Source organism: Larus michahellis, chromosome 8 (genome assembly GCF_964199755.1).
Source record: "Larus michahellis chromosome 8, bLarMic1.1, whole genome shotgun sequence".
In the NCBI taxonomy this organism is placed as follows: domain Eukaryota; kingdom Metazoa; phylum Chordata; class Aves; order Charadriiformes; family Laridae; genus Larus; species Larus michahellis.
Window position 1 is genome coordinate 9,343,453 of NC_133903.1, and position 20,567 is coordinate 9,364,019.

The 20,567-nt window shown below is 40.2% G+C and overlaps 1 protein-coding gene across 1 annotated transcript in view; it reads left to right on the forward strand.

Annotated features, from left to right (window-relative positions):
- Positions 1–20,567, forward strand: part of PDILT (protein disulfide isomerase like, testis expressed) — a 28,199-nt gene that overhangs the window by 5,768 nt on the left and 1,864 nt on the right. Inside the window, exons 2-10 of the mRNA XM_074597642.1 lie at positions 4,858–5,064; positions 7,983–8,116; positions 10,381–10,518; positions 11,248–11,358; positions 12,333–12,458; positions 13,421–13,618; positions 14,912–15,032; positions 16,357–16,538; positions 20,258–20,347. Coding sequence (XP_074453743.1) covers positions 4,858–5,064; positions 7,983–8,116; positions 10,381–10,518; positions 11,248–11,358; positions 12,333–12,458; positions 13,421–13,618; positions 14,912–15,032; positions 16,357–16,538; positions 20,258–20,347 — 1,307 coding nt within the window. The remainder of the gene's footprint in view (positions 1–4,857; positions 5,065–7,982; positions 8,117–10,380; positions 10,519–11,247; positions 11,359–12,332; positions 12,459–13,420; positions 13,619–14,911; positions 15,033–16,356; positions 16,539–20,257; positions 20,348–20,567) is intronic.

A 20,567-nucleotide genomic window follows, 5' to 3' on the forward strand; every position in this document is an offset into this window, starting at 1 on the left:
CTGCAGAATGAAACTGGAGGCCACCAGCAATTAGCTAAAGGAGGATGAACTCATCATGCTTTCATGTATACTTACTTCAAGAATGCTTTAGGGTCATTAAACACGCTTATGTATCATCGAAAATTTTCTCTGTACACATTTCAATCTATTTTAATTCAGTAAGCTGCACTATGAAAAAAAAGTAGCAGCTTACTCAGGTTATCGATGTGCTCAAGAGAAAGAGTCTCAAAGTACAAGATTTCTGGTTCTCATCCCACTTTTGCCATATCCATTTGGTGTGGCTTTGAGCAAAATACCCTGTGACTCTGTAAGGCAGAGATGATGACATGTGATGATACCCACCTTGTTCTTGATCCTTAAGCAGTCACGCTGTAAGTTCTTCAGAGAGACAGGGCTGGTTTCTCACAAAATGTTTTACATTACATAGAACAAGACAGCTTAAGCTGTAAAAATTGGTCTGATTAAAAAAATCTGCATTCTCTTTTAGTTTGTAAGGCTTTGCTTTCAATGTACGTGCAACTTCACATTAACCTAGTTTGCGTGTTGTTCATGGAAAGCAAAACCAACAAAATTTGAGTTGCTGACATATGAGACAGGTAAAATATAAAATGCATTTTAAACCCTCAAATACGTAGACCTTATTATAGCTTTTGAAACGGAAAATGTGGCAATCCTCCCACACCCAACACCCTTCCTTTGGGGAATGAGGGTGTATATAAGATTTGCTCCACATGACCCTTAGAGGGAGGCATTCTTACAGCAGTTCCTAAAATAAGGGAAACTTTAGTCACCAGGGAAGGTGCTGAAAAATGCGATGCCGTTCTTCAGTGTGGGACCTTCTCCTCACAAAGACAACATACCAATACTGTCTGAGCAAAGTGGCTGCAGAAAAGGTGCTACAGTCTGCCCCCTGCAAGTGATTTAAAAAGGTGACTGGTTGCAGCTCAATTGTTATCAAAAAGAAAAGAAAGAGTAGAAATTCAAGAGGACACCACACAGGTGCTTTTAACTCTCATAATTCTGTGGCTCTTTTTAATACTTCCCATATCTGAGGCAAAGAGCTTGAGTTGTTCTCAGACACCGGATAATTTATTTTCAGGATCTTCTGTACCCATGATCAAATAGTGGCAATCTGTTAAGACGCTCCTTTGGAAGTTCACATCTGTTCTGAAAAGGATACTTCACAAAACAGTAGTGACACATGGTGGGAGGGAATTCAGTGATATTTCCAAAAGACAAGTCCAAACCACAAATCTCAACAAACCCTTAAATTATCCTTCTTTTTATTTACAACACAACTGAAGCTACTGATAATGAAGACATTCTCCCATTGTTAATACAATGCTGTTCCTGAGCTGACAGCCTTTGAAGGGCCTCTCGCTTCTGGCAGCTGTGGCACAGCACACTGGTTTACACAGGCGTCCTATCACCCACACATGTCTTCCCTGGTGATGTTGCCACCAACTCTTGTTACTTCTCATCTGTGTCTGCCCTCATACTCTTCTGGCACTCAACTCTCCTCAAGCCCGGAGACAGTAATACTGTGTTAGCCTCAGCAGCTGCTTCCTCACCCCAACGCCTAAAATGATCTGTGTCAATAAAAAAAATCTAAGACAGAGGAAACAAAACAAAACTCAAGAAAAGGCTCCAAATAAAAGGAGTGATGATTTCCTGCAACACTCAAACAACTTGAAAAATAAAGCACCTGGGAGGCAAACAGAGAATGAGTGGAATGAAAAGGAATTGATGGAAAGCTGAAGAGGAGTCTAATCACTCAGGAAAGCAGTGGAAAGGTGCGTGATGGATGTTTCCACATGCTTTCTGGGTAGTCAAGGAAACAGTTTTTATCTGTCTGATGAAAAAGGCTGTTCACTCACTGAACTTCTGTCTTGCAGTTATCAGGTTAATGGTACTGGGACTTCTCCTGATCTCTGAGTGCAGTGATTACTTTTTATGGGATGGAGTCACACACTTTTCCCATCTCCAGCCAAGAGCTAACAACTCTACCAACTCTCATTATCTAAGCATGCCAGTTATATTACTAGTTACCTGCAACTCTGCCTATCCAGGTCATTCAGTGATAAGAGATCATTCTTAAAATATCTGTTTGGAATTGAAACATTTCAAAGAAAAATGTATAACAAAATCCCCTGACAATCTACATACATGTATAATGTCCATAAAGCTTATTATTCCCTGTATATTTGGAAAGCTTCTAAGTGGCTTCAGCATCTGTGGCTGGACTTCACCAACAATTTCTTCTGCCCCTTCCCAAGAGAGTCCCATTTCACAGTGCAATAAGCATTTGATCTTCCAAATTCCCAGTTGTGGTAAACCAGCTGTGCAACCTTAGGTTATTAGGAAAAAGTCCTTATATTTAAATTGCCTCTGGTGTGAAACATTGCCTTGGAATTAGAATCATAGAACCGTTTTGGCTGGAAGAGACCTTTAAGACCATCACGTCCAACCATTAACCCAGCACTGCCAAGTTACCACTAAACCGCGTCCCTCAGCATCACATCTACAGGTCTTTTAAATGCTTCCAGGGGTAGCAACTCAACCACTTCCCTGGGCAGCCTGTTCCAATGCTTGACAACCCTTTCGGTGAAGAAATTTTTCCTAATATCCAATCTAAACCTCCCCTGGCACAACTTGAGGCCGTTTCCTCTTGTCCTAGTGCCTGTTACTTGGGAGAAGAGACTGACCCTCACCTCGCTACAACCTCCTTTCAGGTAGTTGTAGAGAGCAATAAGGTCTCCCCTCAGCCTCCTTTTCTCCAGGCTGAACAACTCCAGTTCCCTCAGCTCGAAGAATTAGCTAGAAGGTGCCGGATCCCTAATGGCTATGTGGCTTCCTGCTCCTTATTCCAACAGCACTCTGTCCAGAGCAATACGCCCTTCCTCTTGGAAAGCCCAATAACTTGGTCTACCTGTCCTGGACTAACCCTGCCACATGCAGTCATTGTGTATCAGCCCTCAAATTGCTTAGCAGGTACCTCATGTTTTATTTAAAAGTCCATATGTCTTTGCAATCATTTTAAGCAAAGATATTTCATAAAGGCTCAACACACACTGTCCCTAGAAGCAGCAGTATTTTTATAGGGTAGACGTGCTATTTCTTATATTGACAGGTCAGAACTTCTAATAGATAAAATGCTTTTCTGCAGTTATATCTAGAGCATATCGAGATACAATTGGAGATGCTACTCCAAGTTTTTTTTGTGCTTGGAGATAACACATTACAAACTTGTTGGGGAAAGTGTTCCTAAGACCATTTTTATAATTAGGAAAAAGGAAACTGAAGTTAGGATCAAATCTCTCTGTAACATCAAAATAAATTTATTTGATGAAACAGTAATTCTACAGGCAATTAGAACACAATTTGCTTTGGACTGATGCCTTAAGGCTTATTTACTTTATTTAGAGAAGTACCTTCTATTCATCACCATTGTATCTGAGTGCCCTCTGAATAAACACTAAGTTTTGTTCTACTAACGAGACCCCACCTTTGGCATGTTAGCAGCTGGAGCAGCTGTTCCAGTGCCAGGGTTTCTGTGAGCCTAAGCCAAGATGGGAAGAATCTGGAAGGGCCTATCATGTTAATATTTTGAGAAAATAACATAATTTAATGCTGCCCTTCACACTCCTCTCTGTAGCAGTTAGGTGGAAGAAAGTGATTGATGGTTGGGATACAGAACAAGGATAATGATGAATAATACAAGAAATGCAACTGAGCACTGAGCCAGATTAGTGGTTTTATCTTTCATATCTGATACAGAAATGTTCATTCACATTTGGTCACAATTATTGTGGGCAATGTCTTCAACAACTAGGCTGCAGAGAAGTGCGTTTGTAATTTTGTGAAAGAAAAAAGATGGATGGTTACTTTGTTAGATTTATGCTTTGGTGCATATGTGTGTGTGCTTGTGTAAGTATAGATGTATGCACACACACATATACACAAGAACACAAATGTATGTAAACAAGATTAACTGGATGTTTTTCGTCTGTTCCTATCTGAAAAGTATATAGATGAAACAAAAAATTTCCTGTGCAGAATCTAAATAAAAAGGTTTTGTTCTTTGTAATTAAAAAAACCAAATCTAACAAGGTAGGGTATCTCAATTTTATCAAAAGAAAGTGAAATTCATTTTCTTTTCAACCCAAGTTACAAAACTGTAAAGCTCCAGGCCTTTACCTCTTATTTGACTTTGAATACAGAGCAGCGATGTGTGACTAGTTTCTTTCTCTTAACCTTTTTTCATGTTAATATAACTTATAACTCCAGGGCCCAGGTTAGGATGGCCCTTCTCCTTCCTCCAAACGCACAACTGGCATTTGAGTGAGAGAAGGGCTGGCACGCAGCACAGCACACATAAATACACTGTCAGCGTCTAAAAGACCATAGTCTGTCACTCTCCTTCCTTCCTCTGTATCTTATCTGGAAAAGTAGTTTCTGCATTACTAAGGTTTGCCTCAGTGAAGTGCTTTCAAAAATGGTATCTTATCAAAGAGTCCGAAAGCGAGTAAAATCTAACTACCCTTGACCTCTCTTTAACTTATACCCAGAATAGTCAGGCAGTCAAACTACTGTTAATTCCATGTAATTTCTTCCCAACAGAAGACTATTGCAACGCAACTAGTTTTTTTTACTGTGACTGGCCCAAGGACACGTGGAGTAGTAAACAATCAGAATCAACACAAAGAATAAAAAAGTAAAGATACATTTCTCATTTATTTATTTGTCATAAAAGATCTTATTCAACCCCTCCAGCTACTACTTGACACAACAACCTCCACCAGAAAGCTTCCCGCTGTGGCCTATATAACCCATTCTCTTTTGTTTGACCCTTTCCAGATGTTTCTTTGTCTCAGTCATCTCAGAATTTGTCTGAAGAATTTGCCAAGGCTGCACGACAGCTTAAAAAGGAAGCTCCAAGAATCCAATTTGGAAAAATTGATGTCACACACCAACAGGATTTGAGAAAAGAATTTAATATTCGAGAGTTTCCTACTGTGAAATTTTTTGTGGATGGCAGCAGGGAAGATCCCATAGACTGCAAAGGTAAACTGTCCTATGCGTTGATAAGATAATGATATGTAATGATAGGATGTACTCATCTATTATGCTGCTGAGAAGAAAAATACAGATGCTCAGATAAAGAATATGCAAGGTAGCAAACTGGTTTTGCCCGTAGTTTTAAACATACAATTACCTCTGTACCAATACAAGAACTTGGATTTGCATTCATCTTCCAAGTGTATAACTGAACTGTATGTTTAGCTCACACAGCCAAATTCATTGCTAGCCTAATTCCATCAAGTACAGAGAACCACCTCAACAAGATGACTTACTCCCATTTACTACAATAAACATAAATAAATTAGTTATGCCAAACAAGAATTTGGTCCCAAACCTGCTCTGTTTGCACTTCTAGTTCACTGCAATTCCCACAGGCAGCGCCCCTACAGAATTAGGCTGGAGCAATACTTGTGAATCACTAAGTTCACGCTAAGTATACACGTATACTTCCTAAACCAAAGCAAAGAATTTTGCAATTTAGCCATCAGAGGGAGCTCATATGTGGCTCAGAAAAAACATGGAATAATTTGAAATCTTTGATAAAAAGTTACTAAGCAAAGACAACAATATTGGAATAGCACTGACTTGAGCAATCCTGGGAAATCCAGGCCTTATTAGAGTTAGTCTTTCACTGAATGTATTAACAAGAAAGACATTTAAATTTTTTTTTTCCTAAAATGATGAACTTCTACAGAGTTGAAAAAAATTGCATGAATTGGCCAAGCATCCGTTAGAGTACTCTAAGCAGATACAATTAAGTCACAAGTTTAATACAACCAACAAAAGCAGGAACCTAAAGTCTGCCTTCTGAGCCGGTACACAACCAAGTGCTCTGACTTTAACCGCTGAGCCCCCTGTGGCTGCCGCTGCTGAAAGCTGATCTTCAGTATTTTTAGTAACTTGCTCTTCCTCGCTATTGAATTTCTTACAAAGTTCCCATCATCTAGACTTGTGCAAACAGCAGCTTCTGCACAAATACCACTGAAAGCGTGATTTGCCACACTGAACTTTTATTAGAGGTGCTGATACATGACAGCAAAAGCACCTACCTTCAGTCTCTGATTAAATCTATAGCATTGACAAGAAAACCTCTTTTAAACTGGTAAACCTATTTGACAGGTATACTTGGGAGAACCGGTGAATAGAGTATCATAACACAACATACACATAGTTACCCTTCAGCAGAGAGCTGCTATTTAAGACACACTTACTAGCAAGACAGAAGAATTCACGAAACTGGCTTCTGCTCTTTGATTTGTATAAGACAGCATCAACTGTTCAGAGCACACGTACCACCAACAATGACTTAAATTACATTATGTTCACTGGTAAATACTTATGTACAACAAGTAGTAAAATCTCACGTATCGCGTATGACTTAAACCATTGAGAACTGGCAACTGAAAATGCACAGGGACTACCCAATGACTTCTCATACAGAACTTGGCATACTTCATACCACAAAAGAAACTGCAGACCTTGCTAAATCAAGAAATTAACTCAAACATTATGGAAGAGGGAACTTTTGAATGGTTGTCCTGGCACTGGACATAGCATGCAAGCCAAGTCCTAGGCTTTGTAAAATCATCATTTACAACCCCAAGGCCAGAATTTGGCCAGTAAAAAGAAGCTGCACAGGCTGTTTAAATCAACCCGATAGAAAGACTAACTACATGAAAAATATGCTGAGGGATGGTATCACTGACATAATCTGCATGAGCTCAATTCTGCATTTAGACAGCAGAAGTCAGGCAATGTGTGGCCACTAGATACTGCTCTGTGCTTTGCTCTCCAGCCCATACGCTCCAGAGGAGATGCCTGCCAGCTTCACCTTAAAAAATAATATTTTAAACTAGTTGCAGTGCAGCCTACTGCAAAATGACTTGATGGCAGTAAAATGGTCTGACTCAATTTTGATCTTGTCATATTTCCAAAATGTACAGCACCAAGACTTGCATCTTTGATAATCTGCTTGTACTGTACATCTTGACTCTAGCACTTCTCAACATACAGACCTTTTCTTTTTCATATACAATTTTCATTAACCCTTTGCTGGACTTTTGCTCTGGTCCAACAAGGATGTCATACAAAGATGAAAGGGCTCCTTTATGGCTGAGATTTTCATCTCCTGAGATCAATTTGTGGCTCCAATTCCTCTGAAAACACAATAGCTAGAAAATGTATTCGAGATTCCTAAAACTGTTGAAAGCTTGAAGAGAATTTACCAAATAAACAGACTGCCTGTAATCTCAGTAAAACTGGTAGCAGTAATTTGTAACCCAAAAGATGGAACGATCCAGAATTAAAAGATAACTTTGACACTCCAGCTTTGTTTCTTACATCTAAACTGAAAAGTGAAGCTGCAGCACCACAGAGGAATTTTAACATGTCTCTGTGCCTATCAGATCCCTTCTGCAGCACTGGAGGAAAGATTTTGACACCTAATTTAATTGAACAGACAGTCCAATAAAATCTGCAATTGGTTTGAAGTCATTTTGGATTAAACCTCAGGTCGATAGCTCTTTATAGCTTACTGTGATTTTGGGACACATGAAACCCTGCAGAACAGGTTTTTTACTTGTCAGAGTTTCCTCATCTTTATTTCTATCTGTGATTAAGCAGTTTATTAGACGTACAACCATTTGCAGGGGTCCCAGAAAACACAATACTGATCCATCATTGATCTTCTAGAGTCAGCAACAGTTTAAATGGTGACTAGAACCTGAGGTTGAATTTGGATGCCCCAGGCCTGCTTAGAATCAGCTTTGACCTCAGTCCTAAGGAGCCCAAGTCTATTTGTATTCAGCATCCTTCTGCACCTCCACTGCCTCTGTCTTGATTGCACAGAAATGTCTGTCATTCATTTTGACGATCATTTTAACTCTCTTTTCCTTTCATAGGAGTCAGACAGGCCTCAGCCTTTATTACATGGGTGAAAAGAAGAACAGGACCTAGCACTGTATTAATCAACTCTACTGATCAGGCTGAAGCCATCATACATGCTGACAATTTGGCAGTGATTGGCTTTTTTAAGGTAATTCACTAGAAGATTCAAAAGGCTGGTTTCTGTTCCGACTTTGGGATATACTACTTGCCATTGCCACCAAGTCCCACACATCCAAAAGACCTAGAACTCGCCTGAAAAACCCAGGCCCTCAGTTTTCTCTGCATTTTTTATTTATTTCTATCTACATTTTCACACTCTGGATAAGCAGCCCAGGCAGACATAAGAACATCTCACACCACAGCACTTTTCCTGAACAGGTACCCAGGCACAGAGACGTACCAGTCTGAGAGCAGCTTCTGAGAGCATGATGCTACAGCAGTGTTTGCACAGCCCTGGTCACAGCAGACTTTCCTGTATCCTCAGAGAAAGGGCTTCTGCCAAACCATCCCAAATTTGATGGCTGGTGGGAAGAGGGCAGAACTCTTTATCTACTTATCCTTACTTAACTCCACCCTTTTCTTTGGAGAGACTTAACCTATTGCTGGTGTGGGTTATACTGCTACCGGAGTCTCCAAATGCAAAATCCCTGCCCAGAGTTATAACTGATCTAAAACTCTAGGGTCACCTGATCGCTGCATTTCTATTCAAACATGGTGTAAAATCATATACATGAGTAGTTGCAGGCTGTTCTGGTGAAGGAATGTACTCTTCCTGCTTAAGTCCATAAAAAAGCAGTAAATATTGTCTAATATACTGGAGTGCCTTTTCTTCATCTTACCATTTGATGATTTAAACAACTTCAGTGAAACTCAGGGGGGCAGAGCACAGCTCCATGAATATCACACTAACTGCTGGTTTTAGTTCCTGCCAGCTAAGAAATCTGCGTGGATAGGAAGTCATAAAATATTACACTGTGTATGATCTAACTTGCATAGTCCTTTCTCAAACAAATTCCTACCAGCTTCCAGAGCTGATGAAGGTTCTTAGAATTTGGGCCTGAATGATGCCGAGTAACAGTCAAATTGTGCAAAATAAATTTCAGCTGTCAAGGTATATAGTCAGAATTCAGTAAAATAGGAATAGTTTTCTCCTGCTTTTTCAATGCGTCCTTGAAATCTTTAATACCTGAAACATTCAATCAAGGATTTTCTCTAACTGAAGAGACTTTTATTGTGGTATCTCTCTGCCCACTTAAAAGCATGGTGTCTGGACTCATACCTGAACTGATAAGGTCCCAAATGTGCTGGCTACAGTAGATAGGCCAAGTTTTATGGATGTGGAAAACAGGATTAATTACCAAAATACCCCATAGTAATAGAGCTGGAGAACACATACAGCATAATAGGACAAACTGTAAAAATGCTCAGTGCCCAGAATTTTGCTTTGCAACAATCTGCTTGCAGTCTGCTGCTTGCAGAAGGAAGGCAGTTTTCCAGTGCTGGGCCAGATTGACAAGCCCTTGCTATTGCTGTGATGCTGGAGAGTTCCCTGAACCATGCTGTAGCAGATATTGCCTGCAGATGTGTTTGACTGGACTCCATGATTTCACTTGGGGGCTGAAATGACAATAGATGAGCATGAGCTAGGGCATGTCAGAAATCTAATGGGTGGAGGCCAACAAAATAGTGTCCAAGTAAATAAAGAGCTGTATTTGATCTTCTATTAGTCAGAAATTGGTCACAAATGTGAGTGCCAGGATGTGTTGGGAGGTCTCAGCATATAAATTACTATTCATCTGGCATGAAATAATTGTCTGATTAAATCAAATCCGGAAGCGCTGTTGCCTTTCATCATGCTTATTTACTGTTAGTTTGAGGGTGGACAGCACAGTGACTATTTGACAGATGTAGGAGTCAAGGTCCCTGCCTTGAAAAGCACTCAGTCAAAGCACCAAACGCATCAGTCAGGTCCTCTTGCAAGCAGAGAGCCCTCCTCTCTAATCCATCACATCCTGCTGACTGCAGACGAGCTGCAGCAGGGGAGCAGCTGTTGGCACGATCCTTTCCCATCTGCAGAAGTCTTTGCAGAGTGTGGAAATGGCAGGGGAGTGCAAGGCAGATGAGGCTAGCGCAGGAAGGACATAGTGGCCATATGCCATCCATATTGACCCAGCCCAGCCAACAGTAGCTGGAAAGGTGAACACATTGGTGGTGTCGCAGCACTCCTAGGATCTCACGTATTGTGAAGATCTCCCCTTGCAGGCAATCATGGCAAGCTATACCCACTTTACAATTACACTCTCTTCTCTACCTCACAAGCCTTTAGGGGCCTGCCTCACCTGTAGCTCTCACTCCTACATATTCTATCGGGATGCAGGACACAGTCTTGATAAATACTCTTTCTGGGACTAGGAACTTCACAATGACAGCATGGAAGTTTTCTGTGAGACAGCAAGAGATGTGCCAGAGATGTCTTTCGGGATGACAGCCAGCGAGGACGTCTGTGCTAACTACAGCATCCAAAAGAACACTGTTGTTGTGTTTAAGAAGGTAGGAATGCAAGCCTAGCAGGTAAGGTGCAGTGAGCTGCCGTGGCAGCTTTGGGCTATGGAAAGGCAGTCTGGGAGTTTTTCAAGTTAAATAATTTCCTAATTGAAATTCAAACAGCTTAACACAAAAAATACTGCATTTACAGACAAGAGAGACAAGGAGGAGGCAAACAGCAACCTCTGGACAATTGATATTTTCAATCTGGCTGCCTACGTTCAGGTTCCTAATTTATAGTTAAGGATCTGGATAAAATGGCTTTATTTTCCAACCCATATTCTAATCAACACGTGCTGCCACATTCAGTGAGTTTCACAGATGTTCACCTCTCTTCTTTTGTGTTGCTTTTGGCCAGGACAATCCACAGCAGAGAAGTGGCCAACAACAAGAACAAAACTACACAGAAGTAGCACCAATGTTTAGGCTATGAAGTAGTCAGACCAAGGACACCCTGAGTAAGCGTATGTCACAGATAGTGCGTATAGACATAGAAAAGATCTTTCAGTATGTTAAGATTACTGAGCAAATTAAAACTGTCAACTGCACCTCGAATTTTAGCTATAATCTCATTCTATAATCTAGCTTTGACATTTATTTTACAAGTTATGGAATATCAGTTACTGAGGATCATAACAAAGCAAAGCTGAGAACAACCTTTTAGAGTAAAGACAGTCTTTTTGCTCCTATACTTCATAAAGACAACAACGTCACTAACTTCACTATTTGTCCAAGGGAAAACCTGTGCATAATGAAGTGCTTGAAGATGGCAGACAGAACAAACTGGATCTAACGAGGCTGATCAAAACCTTTACCTTGGATTTGGTTACTGAATATAATCTTGAGGTATGTGTATTTCTCTGTACTAATGAAAGCCACAGAAGACAGACAGGAAAGACAGGAATCCATGCAGAAAGAGACCTAGGGAGCTATTCTGCTCCTTAGTGTTTGAGAACTTTGTTTTTCTTGTTTGACTAGGACACATCCAGAAACACCAGCAGAACCCAACAGGCAGCTCTTGGTCTAATCCAGGCCAATGGATGCTTCCCTCTTAGAGGGAAGATGTTTCTTAGAGAAGATGGGGAACAACAGGCCAGTGAACTTGCCTGAACATGCTCCCTCATGTGAAGCCAACACAAAGGCCTGGGCTGCTTCTGCAGCAAACTAGGTGGGGTTGGATATTGGAAGGTTAGTCCCTATCATAGCTCCGACCCTTCTGCTCCCATGCAGCAACCAGGTCCTCTCAGCCAAGACAAGGAAGAAAGAAACCAGCAATAACTGTTGGTTGTGCAGATAGGAAGGGAAAGACATGGAAATACCTGCTTGTCTGGGGGACACCCCATTGCCTCTAATCACGGTGTGGGGCATGAGAAAAAGGGCAGCTCTCTGCAGGGAAGGAGATGTAAGCTGCTGATGCCACCCAGAAGTGAAGGAAGTACCCCAATCAGGTCTAGCTCCTGCAGCTGGACCTCCTTGGGTAACACTGCCTTTTACTTTCAGCACATCTTTAGCATTTATTCTTCAGTGTGTTATAAAGGAGGTCAGACTAGAAGATCATAACTGTCCCTTCTGACTGTAAAAATCTACGAATAACGATGAGTTTTTTTCTGGAACAGAGAAAACACTCAGCACCTGCTGATTTTTCTCATTGTCTTCTTTACAATAGTGAAAAAAATCCAACGGTTGTGGAAATGATTAGGAACTGAGCCTTAAAAGTAAAATTTGCAATAGCAGAACTGAATGATACTGATACTCTGAGCCTCTGATTCACTGTTCTGCTTACAAAGAGTGGAACAGATGTTGACTCTTTTGTTTTTCAGACATCTGTGAAGATTTTTGATGTCCCTGTTGAAAATCATATCCTGCTGTTCACCCCAACGAACTCAGAGACATTCAATGCAATTTATGATAACTACAAGTCTGCTGCTGCGGAATTTAGAGGAAAGGTTTGTAATGCTGAATCCTGCTTTGCAAATATGAATGACAAAAGATCAATGGAAAAACACTCATCGATGTTACTGTCAAAAGCACACTGCTGTCAGTCCACCTTCTAAGTCTACCAAACCATTTAAAAACAGTTTCAGTAACTTCCCTTTGAATTTGTTAAGGATACAAGCTGAAAAATAAACTTCACTTGAAAATGATTCTTTAAAACGCAAAGAACACACAAACCAACACTAATTCCACCTGCTCCCAATAAACGTATTTCTGATTTTAAAATATTACTTTCTAGGAGCAATTTAGCAAGGTTCTGGCAATTTCTGCCACCACCAGGAAATGCCATGACAATCACAAGGTACTGCCTGAACCAAGAGCTGGAACCAGATACAAAACCTGAGAAATACTGCAAGGCATCTGCATAGCTTTGGTTGCAGCACATGTGTTTGCATGTATATAAATAGGTATAGGCAGTCACACATAGAAGTATTTCAGTTTTCCATTGTCAGTCACTGTGGTGCTACTCCTGCTCTGAGTACATGAGACACTGAAGAATGGCAAGTCATCTTGTAATAAAGTATCACACATTAGTATCGGTAAAGACATACTGATTACAGTTGCTTCAGCTCTTTTGCCCTCTTAAGATTTATTAGGAAGAGCAATAAGAATTTTGAGGGGTAATTTAGAAGTGGTACTAAAATAGGTGACAGCAAACCACTGTTAAAGGACAGAGGAAAAAGCTCTATTTTTTAGCATTGGCATTTAGCTTTAGCATTTGTTATTCACTAGGACCAAGGTATGATAAAAGTCTACAGAGCTGCTGGTTGTTGGACTGAGACCAAAAAATGATTCTACACAGTTCCTTGCATTTAAGTTTAGATCCTAACCCACTGCCAAGCTCCGTGAGCTATTTCTCTGAAATAGCTAAACCAAAGCTGGAAACCAGATGCACGTCTCTCTTTATTATCAGATAATGTTTATCTTGGTGGATACTAATGAAACAAGGAATGGACGAGTTTTTGAGTATTTTCGCATCAGGGAGGTTGACGTTCCCGCCGTGAGAATCCTAAATCTAACAAGTGATGCAAAGTACAAAATGCCTGCAGATGAGGTGACTGTGGAGAACCTAAAAGAATTTTGCCAGAGCTACCTAAGTGGAAGAGCAAAGGTATGTCCATTACTAATGAGATGCACCTCTATTACACCATCTAAAGCACTAACAAATTTGCAAAATGTCCCTTTTTAAATTAGAACAGTGTGCTATTCTGATCATGCTGACGCATTCATCTACAGTTGTTGACAGAGCATTCCTCTGTATTTAACAACTGAGATGAACTACAAAGTTCTCCAGTTTTCCTATGTAAAAACTGGATAAATCATTTATGGCCCAATATCATAGTTGATTTCAGCTGATGTATTTTAGTGGTTTAAAACATCCCTAGGTCTCAATCTTTCTAATATTATAATGGAGATATTCCACTCCCTTAGCTGGGAAGAGATGCAAACAATGACTGCAACATATTCTGAGGTTGCAGAGAAGTCCAGTAAATAGAAAATTGACAATTTCGGATAGAATAAGATTTGGTACTTGTTGTAAGCGAGTTTAGCAGAGTGAATTTTCACAGGGGAGATCATTCCCAATGCTAAATACAGTATTTATTGCCATAATGAAGCATCATCCTCCACACTCACAAGAAATGAAAATATTAAAGTGTTTTGCTTTTTCAGTGCACTTCAGGGTGATTTACTTTTGTTTCCATTATAAGGAGAAAAGATGAAATAATCAGTCTTACAGCAGGCAGAATTTAAAAGATTTGAGGAGATTCCAATTTCAATGTCAGAGGCGGGCAGGACAGAAGAGGTGGGGATGTCTCCTCCACCAAGATCTGCTTGAGTGGCGTACTTCCACCAGGGAACAGCTGCCACAGGGAATGTCTGCCTTTCTACTACTGCACTGTGGTGTAGAAGAAAAGAAATTGCCAACTAATACACCATACATTGTAGGAGTCATGTGGGGACTGTGACTGGTGGTGAAAGCAGAGATTTAAGCAGCAATGCACACTTTCTCGTGTGTTTTACATCACTTTTGAGAGACCACAATAGGTAAGTTTTTCAGTATTCTAGCTTCTGAAGATTGGGCTACAAGAACTCAGGACAACTGAATGCAAACATGTTCAAAAGGGTCATTTTCAGACCATCTACGATGGAGTCTGTATCGAAGGGAGGGACAAGTAATTCCAACTACCAGCTATGCAGGGGTGCAAGACCTCAGCTCCTTGCTGAAGGGAGAGAAGGTGGTAGCACACGAAGGCTGACTAGGATGGAGAGATATAAAAAACAACATACAGTAATAGTGCACATTAGGTAGAGAAACAGCCCGTTGGTCTCACTTTAACTTGAGATGAAGTACATTTCTTGATGCTCCCTGCACTTTCACAGCACTATTTTTGTTTCTGCTTAGCTACATCTTTCTAGTGAAGAAATTCCAGAGGACTGGGACAAGATGCCTGTCAAAGTGCTTGTTGGGAAGAACTTCAACAGGATTGTCTTCAATAAGACCATGACTGTGTTTGTTATGTTTTGTAAGTGTTACCGTCGTATTCAGATTTTAAGTTGCTTTAACATGATCAATTGGAAGTGAAAAATGAAAGTTCATGCTTACTTACCAAAATAATCTTTGTCAAACTTAATGAATTTTTGTTGTCCAATGAAAGCATTGAAGAAAAATTTGTGTCATATCTAAGGAAACATTTTGATACCTTTGCTGACTTAGGGTTGCACTGAGTAACACTGGATCCCTTAAGTAAATATTTGTCAAGGCCATATCAGATCTCAGTGTTGAAAGACAAAATGACACTAGAACGTCATGTTGTACAATGGAACATTACAGCATGCTATATAGTATGAATCTTCCAAGGACAGAGGGAGAGTTCAGTGAGGTTGTCTGGTTATAATGCTCTAGGATTAAATCCCAGAGAGAAGCTGCAGTTTAGCAAATCATAACTTCTTTTTTCCTCCTCTGTCTGCAATGGAAGTGGCTTTCCTGCTTGACTTTTCTCAGCAAGAAACCACTGCCCTATCCCTGTACCAGCCAGCAGGGATCAGTTTGTGCCTTAGTTACTTCAGTAGACCAAACATGCAGCATTAACATAAATACAACTAGCTGTACTGCCCTGAATTCCAGAAATTCTTAAAGGCAGCATGTTCCTGCAATCCTGCTTGTTGGCTGCAGCCATTTAATTCACACAAGTCATTTTTACATGTCAGTGTCATCCACAAACTGATCTAAAGGCTGGTAAATGGGATGTAGTGTATTCAGGAAAGTGCCCCAGAAATTTTAATTCCATCTAAACCGAGTATGAGCACTTTTCTCATGACTGAAGGATTGTGACTGTGTTGTATGGTATTTAAGGGGATACTAAGTTCTCAGCAGTTTGCCTTTTTGCTAACCTGTATGAGGGCAGTGCTCAGAGTCAAAACACCACCATACCTCAAACTCCTCCTTTTAGTGTAAATGTAGCATAGTTTATGAACACAGTTAATTTTAGTACGCAGAAAGCATTTTGTGCTTCTGGCAAGTATTTCACCATGGGAATGATGCTAGACTTACTTGGGTATCTGGCATACCTCTTCAGCAAAGTCGTGTGACAAGTGTTGCATATTTGTTATAGTCATAAAAGGCTAAACAGAGCTAAGGCAGCACTGCTACCAGAAATGCATTCCTGAATAGCTGGTTATCACTAAACGAAAACTCAGGAAATTCATGAAGGGTGAATGCTTTCAGGTAGAGACTGACCACAACTGAAATCCAAAACCCTGTTTGCTTTAAGGACTAAATGGGTCCCCGTGATTGCAGCAGCACATGCTCTTCTGCCAGACTGTATTCTTTTCTTTTTAAATTTGCAGATGCCCCTTGGTCCTATGACTGCAGAAAACTCCTGCCAATCTGGGATAAGCTAGGAGAGCAATATGAAAGTTGCAAAGACATAATCATTGCGAAGATAGATGTCACAGCAAACGACATCTTGTCTGTTGGATTAGATCGCTATCCGTTCTTCAGACTCTTTCCTGCTGGACCAGATTACCAGGTGAGAAGCCATCAGGGAAGAATGTGGAGATACAGCTGCACACCCAGGGGGAGGGTGGGGGGGTGGGTGTGCACACGTGCATGTCATGGTGAGAAAGAAATCCTTTAAGCACAAAAGTTTTGGTCGTTATCTACTCAACATTGTATTCATTGCCATCAAGAACCTGAATTAGAGGAGAAACCCTTCTTTGTCTTCTCCTACGTTTGAGACTGTGTCAAGAGCCCATGTATCATTTACCTACAAGTCATTACATCCTTTCATTCTGCTGTTTAACAACCTCCAATCTGCCTGTTGGGTTCTAGCAACAGTCTCAACAGATACCTCCTAATCACTGGAGTGCCTTTTTACTTCAAACCGTAACAAGAGATGTGCTGTCACAGAACTACCTTGTGCCGGTTGTTTCTGGTGCGGGTATGACTATAGCCTCTAAAATGCTGGTACTACTCTTGTTACATCCTCTACATTTTCACAAAACCCAAATCCCCAAACTTTGTTTTATACACTTATGCCAGTAATTTTACTTCATTACATTATCACAGCTTCAATTGGGAATAAATATTTGTTGTCATGACAAATTATCTTTACAATAGGTTACCCAATGCATCAGCTATGTTACGCAACAATCAGAAAATGTTGCTGAAAGAGGAAGCAAAGAACAATATTAAGTAGTTACATTCCTCCATCTACGTAGATAATTTAATTGAAAAGAAGATATCTCTGAAGAAAAAGGAAATTCTAAGATGTTGTTATAATTAAGACATTACTAAGCTTTTCATTTTTCTTCTTAGTCCTAAACTTAAATTAAATTTTAAGACATTTGCTCATGTCTTCATTTAATCTTTGAGGGAGAGATTTTCCTCTCAGATGTGCATGCACAGCTTCTAATGAATTGAACTGCAGTCCTGCACACTCACACCATGTTTAGTCTTTACGCAGAAAAGCAGAAACCCATTAAATGCTCATAATAAATGTCAGTTTGTCAAAAAATATCAGTAATAACTTTCATTAACTATCAAGGGATTGCTTCATACTCACAAATACCCTGAAATTAAAGAGTATTTGAGATCTCAAGTTCTTCCTGGCGCACCACGTTTTTATACTAGTTCTCTCAACTTCAGAGATTTTAACTTATACTTGACCACCAGTGCAGGTGTCCTGTAGATGTTTACAGTTTTGCAAGTGTTCTGGCCTTCTTTCTTAGAGCACTATATGAACAGCTGGCCACAGACATCTTTACTCACTACAGACGATCACAAATATCTGAGACACACTCAAGCTGTTAATACACAGTCACTGCAACAGCTCTCAGTCATTTCCTATCCCACCAGAAGTTATACTGGGAATTCTCCCACTTGTCCTTTTCTAGAGGTTAACCAAAGTCAGAGCACAGGATACAAATGTAATATTCTGAGCCTTGGCATGTTGTGATATCTACGGTGTTTTTCACTGTATAGGCACTGCTCCAAAATTATGATCCCTGCTCCCTTATTCTGGCCATGAAAAGAGCAATAGAAGGGGCTTGGAGATGAAGAGAAACTAGTATGTTCAGAATTAAGAAAAAGAGTAACAGGAAACATATACAGTCCAATAACAACACCTGGTGCAACCCTGATTTCACACAGACATCATTTCCAGCCTTCAGTATTTTGCTGCTGTTAAAAACACAAACATATGAACTTTCCAATTACCTCTACCAATCCTTCACATTGTTTAAGGACTAAAGATAAATTGAACACTAGTGCAGAAGCAGTAGGAACTCTAAAGATGAAATAACTATCAGAAGACTCCAGAAAGCACATCAAAATGAACAAGATGTCTGAACCTGCTCCTGATAAACGGAGGGAAACATGGCTAACATAACACGACTGAAAGCTGTTTTCTAGAACTGGGTTGTCATGTTCTCAGGCCACCACAGACACCCTTACATCTCCTTAAAGGCAAAGCCATGGGCAGAACACATTACTATGCAGTCCCTTCCAAGCACTCTCATCTGATGAGATCATATTAGATACTACGCTCCTCCAAACAGAAGTATCTGCTAGGTCTCCAGGCTATGAACCACCTACTTTCCAGTGGGTTGTCACTCTTTAGTCTCTTTAAGAACAGTTTCAGCTTTTCCTGAAGTAAATGACAAGCCACCCTCTTACTTTCAGTGGATGCAAAAATAGATGCATGACAAGATTTTTAAATCTGGAGCCTCTTCAGGTTAACTGGAGTTCAGTGGAGCTGGATGAGCTAAGAGACCTAGATCTATAGCTGGGCATTTAAGCATGTGCCCAAGTTTACCAGTGTTTCTGTGCTGGGGAACAGCTATAGTCAGAGCTGCAGGAACAAGAGTGTGAATCTGATGAATTACGTGGAGGAGGGAGTGACCAGGCATCATCTGAGCTCCATCTGTGAAGCTTATGAACAACTCATCTGCTGTGTCATCCACTACAAATTTAAGAGAAAAACCTGCAGTCTTTCAGATGGATTTTAAGATTATTTTATTTGTTTCTATGGATGAAGTGAGAAAAATAACATTTACATACTCTCATGCACTGATTACTCTGAAGAAGTGTTGACACATACCCTCCGTAACCAATGCAGGGATCAGCTGCTTCTCTGACTTTACAGGTCTTCAGGCTCTGAAAAATTGCTGTTCCAGCCATCATCAGAGTCGATAAAAATCAAGACTCATCTAAGAATATTAATCGCCTCTGGAGGAATCAAATAATATTTCTCAAGAAATCTAAACTTGCAAACATTAAAAACAAACAAACAAAAAAACTTCAAGGTTACCACACTTTTTATTCCAATACCTTACTGAATGGAAATATCAAACCTGTGTATACTTTTAGTGAATTCATCAGAGAATTGAGGTGTTTTGTTTACAGTCCTTTGAACTCAAACACAGTATTATTAGTCTCAGTGGGAGTAAGTCAGCTTAACCCAAGTGAGAATGCTCATCTGCCTATTTCTAAATATACTCAGGTAACAGCAGACAGTTCCCAATGTCATGCACAAGAGCTTCTACAAATTTTTGTTAAAAGACTCATGCTAGATCCTTTTATACTTCCAGAAAGCAAGGGTATTTTGGGTGGGAGGAGCAAGGGAAATCTTTAAAATACAGTATGGTGCCTAGAGCTACTCAGAGAATTTTAAAGTTCTAAACTGAAAGTGCTTCTTCCATTAAACTTCCTCAGGAGAAAATCCTCACTAAACCCTCAATTTAAGGTGAAGAATAAGAAAATTCATGTCACTGTGCATCTTCCTCCTGTTCTTACTGAACATTTAAGCCGTGCAACAGCTGGTACTTCTGGATTGTGTATTTCAAAACTTTTTCATAATTTGAATTTCCATCAAAATCTTTAGACAGCTTTGAATATCACGGCTGGACACTTAAAAGACTCTGTTCTTAGAGTATCTTGCAAGCGTTTATTGTTAAACACAGAAAAGACACTGATGTCAGTAGTTGTCGGGATCCCAGACTAGTATACAATAATGGTTATGCTTTTTATACAAATCCTCTTCTTCTTGGGAATATACATCTATTTCTTCTTTACACTTGAGTTTCAGATGACGTTGGAACCTGCTGTGCTTCTGCTCTCACTTTCTAAACTGAGCACAAGAGTCTAGAGTTTGTTAAGTCTAAAGAACTGAAATCCCCCAGGTGATTATGCTGTTATTTCCAGCACTGGGTGTATAGAGTTAAGTATTAACCTTACAACTCTTTTCAGGAGGTGGTCTATGCTGGGGAGTATACCTTGCAGGCATTTTCTGAATTCTTAGAAGAGCAAAGCAAGACAAAAGCAGAACCAGGAGAGAAGGTAGGTATTTGATCCAGCTACTGACTGGTCTGCTGTGCAATTCAAGGCATGCTCACCTTGTATAGGCATACCTGAATGCGTATGGCCTTCAGCCACTGCTCATGTCAATGCTCTGGCAGTTCTTGACAGTTCTTAACTTGTTTCAAGCTGACTAGCTTGGCATGACCATGCTAGCTGCACTCATATACCACTGCCTGGCAGGCACACACCAACTCAAATC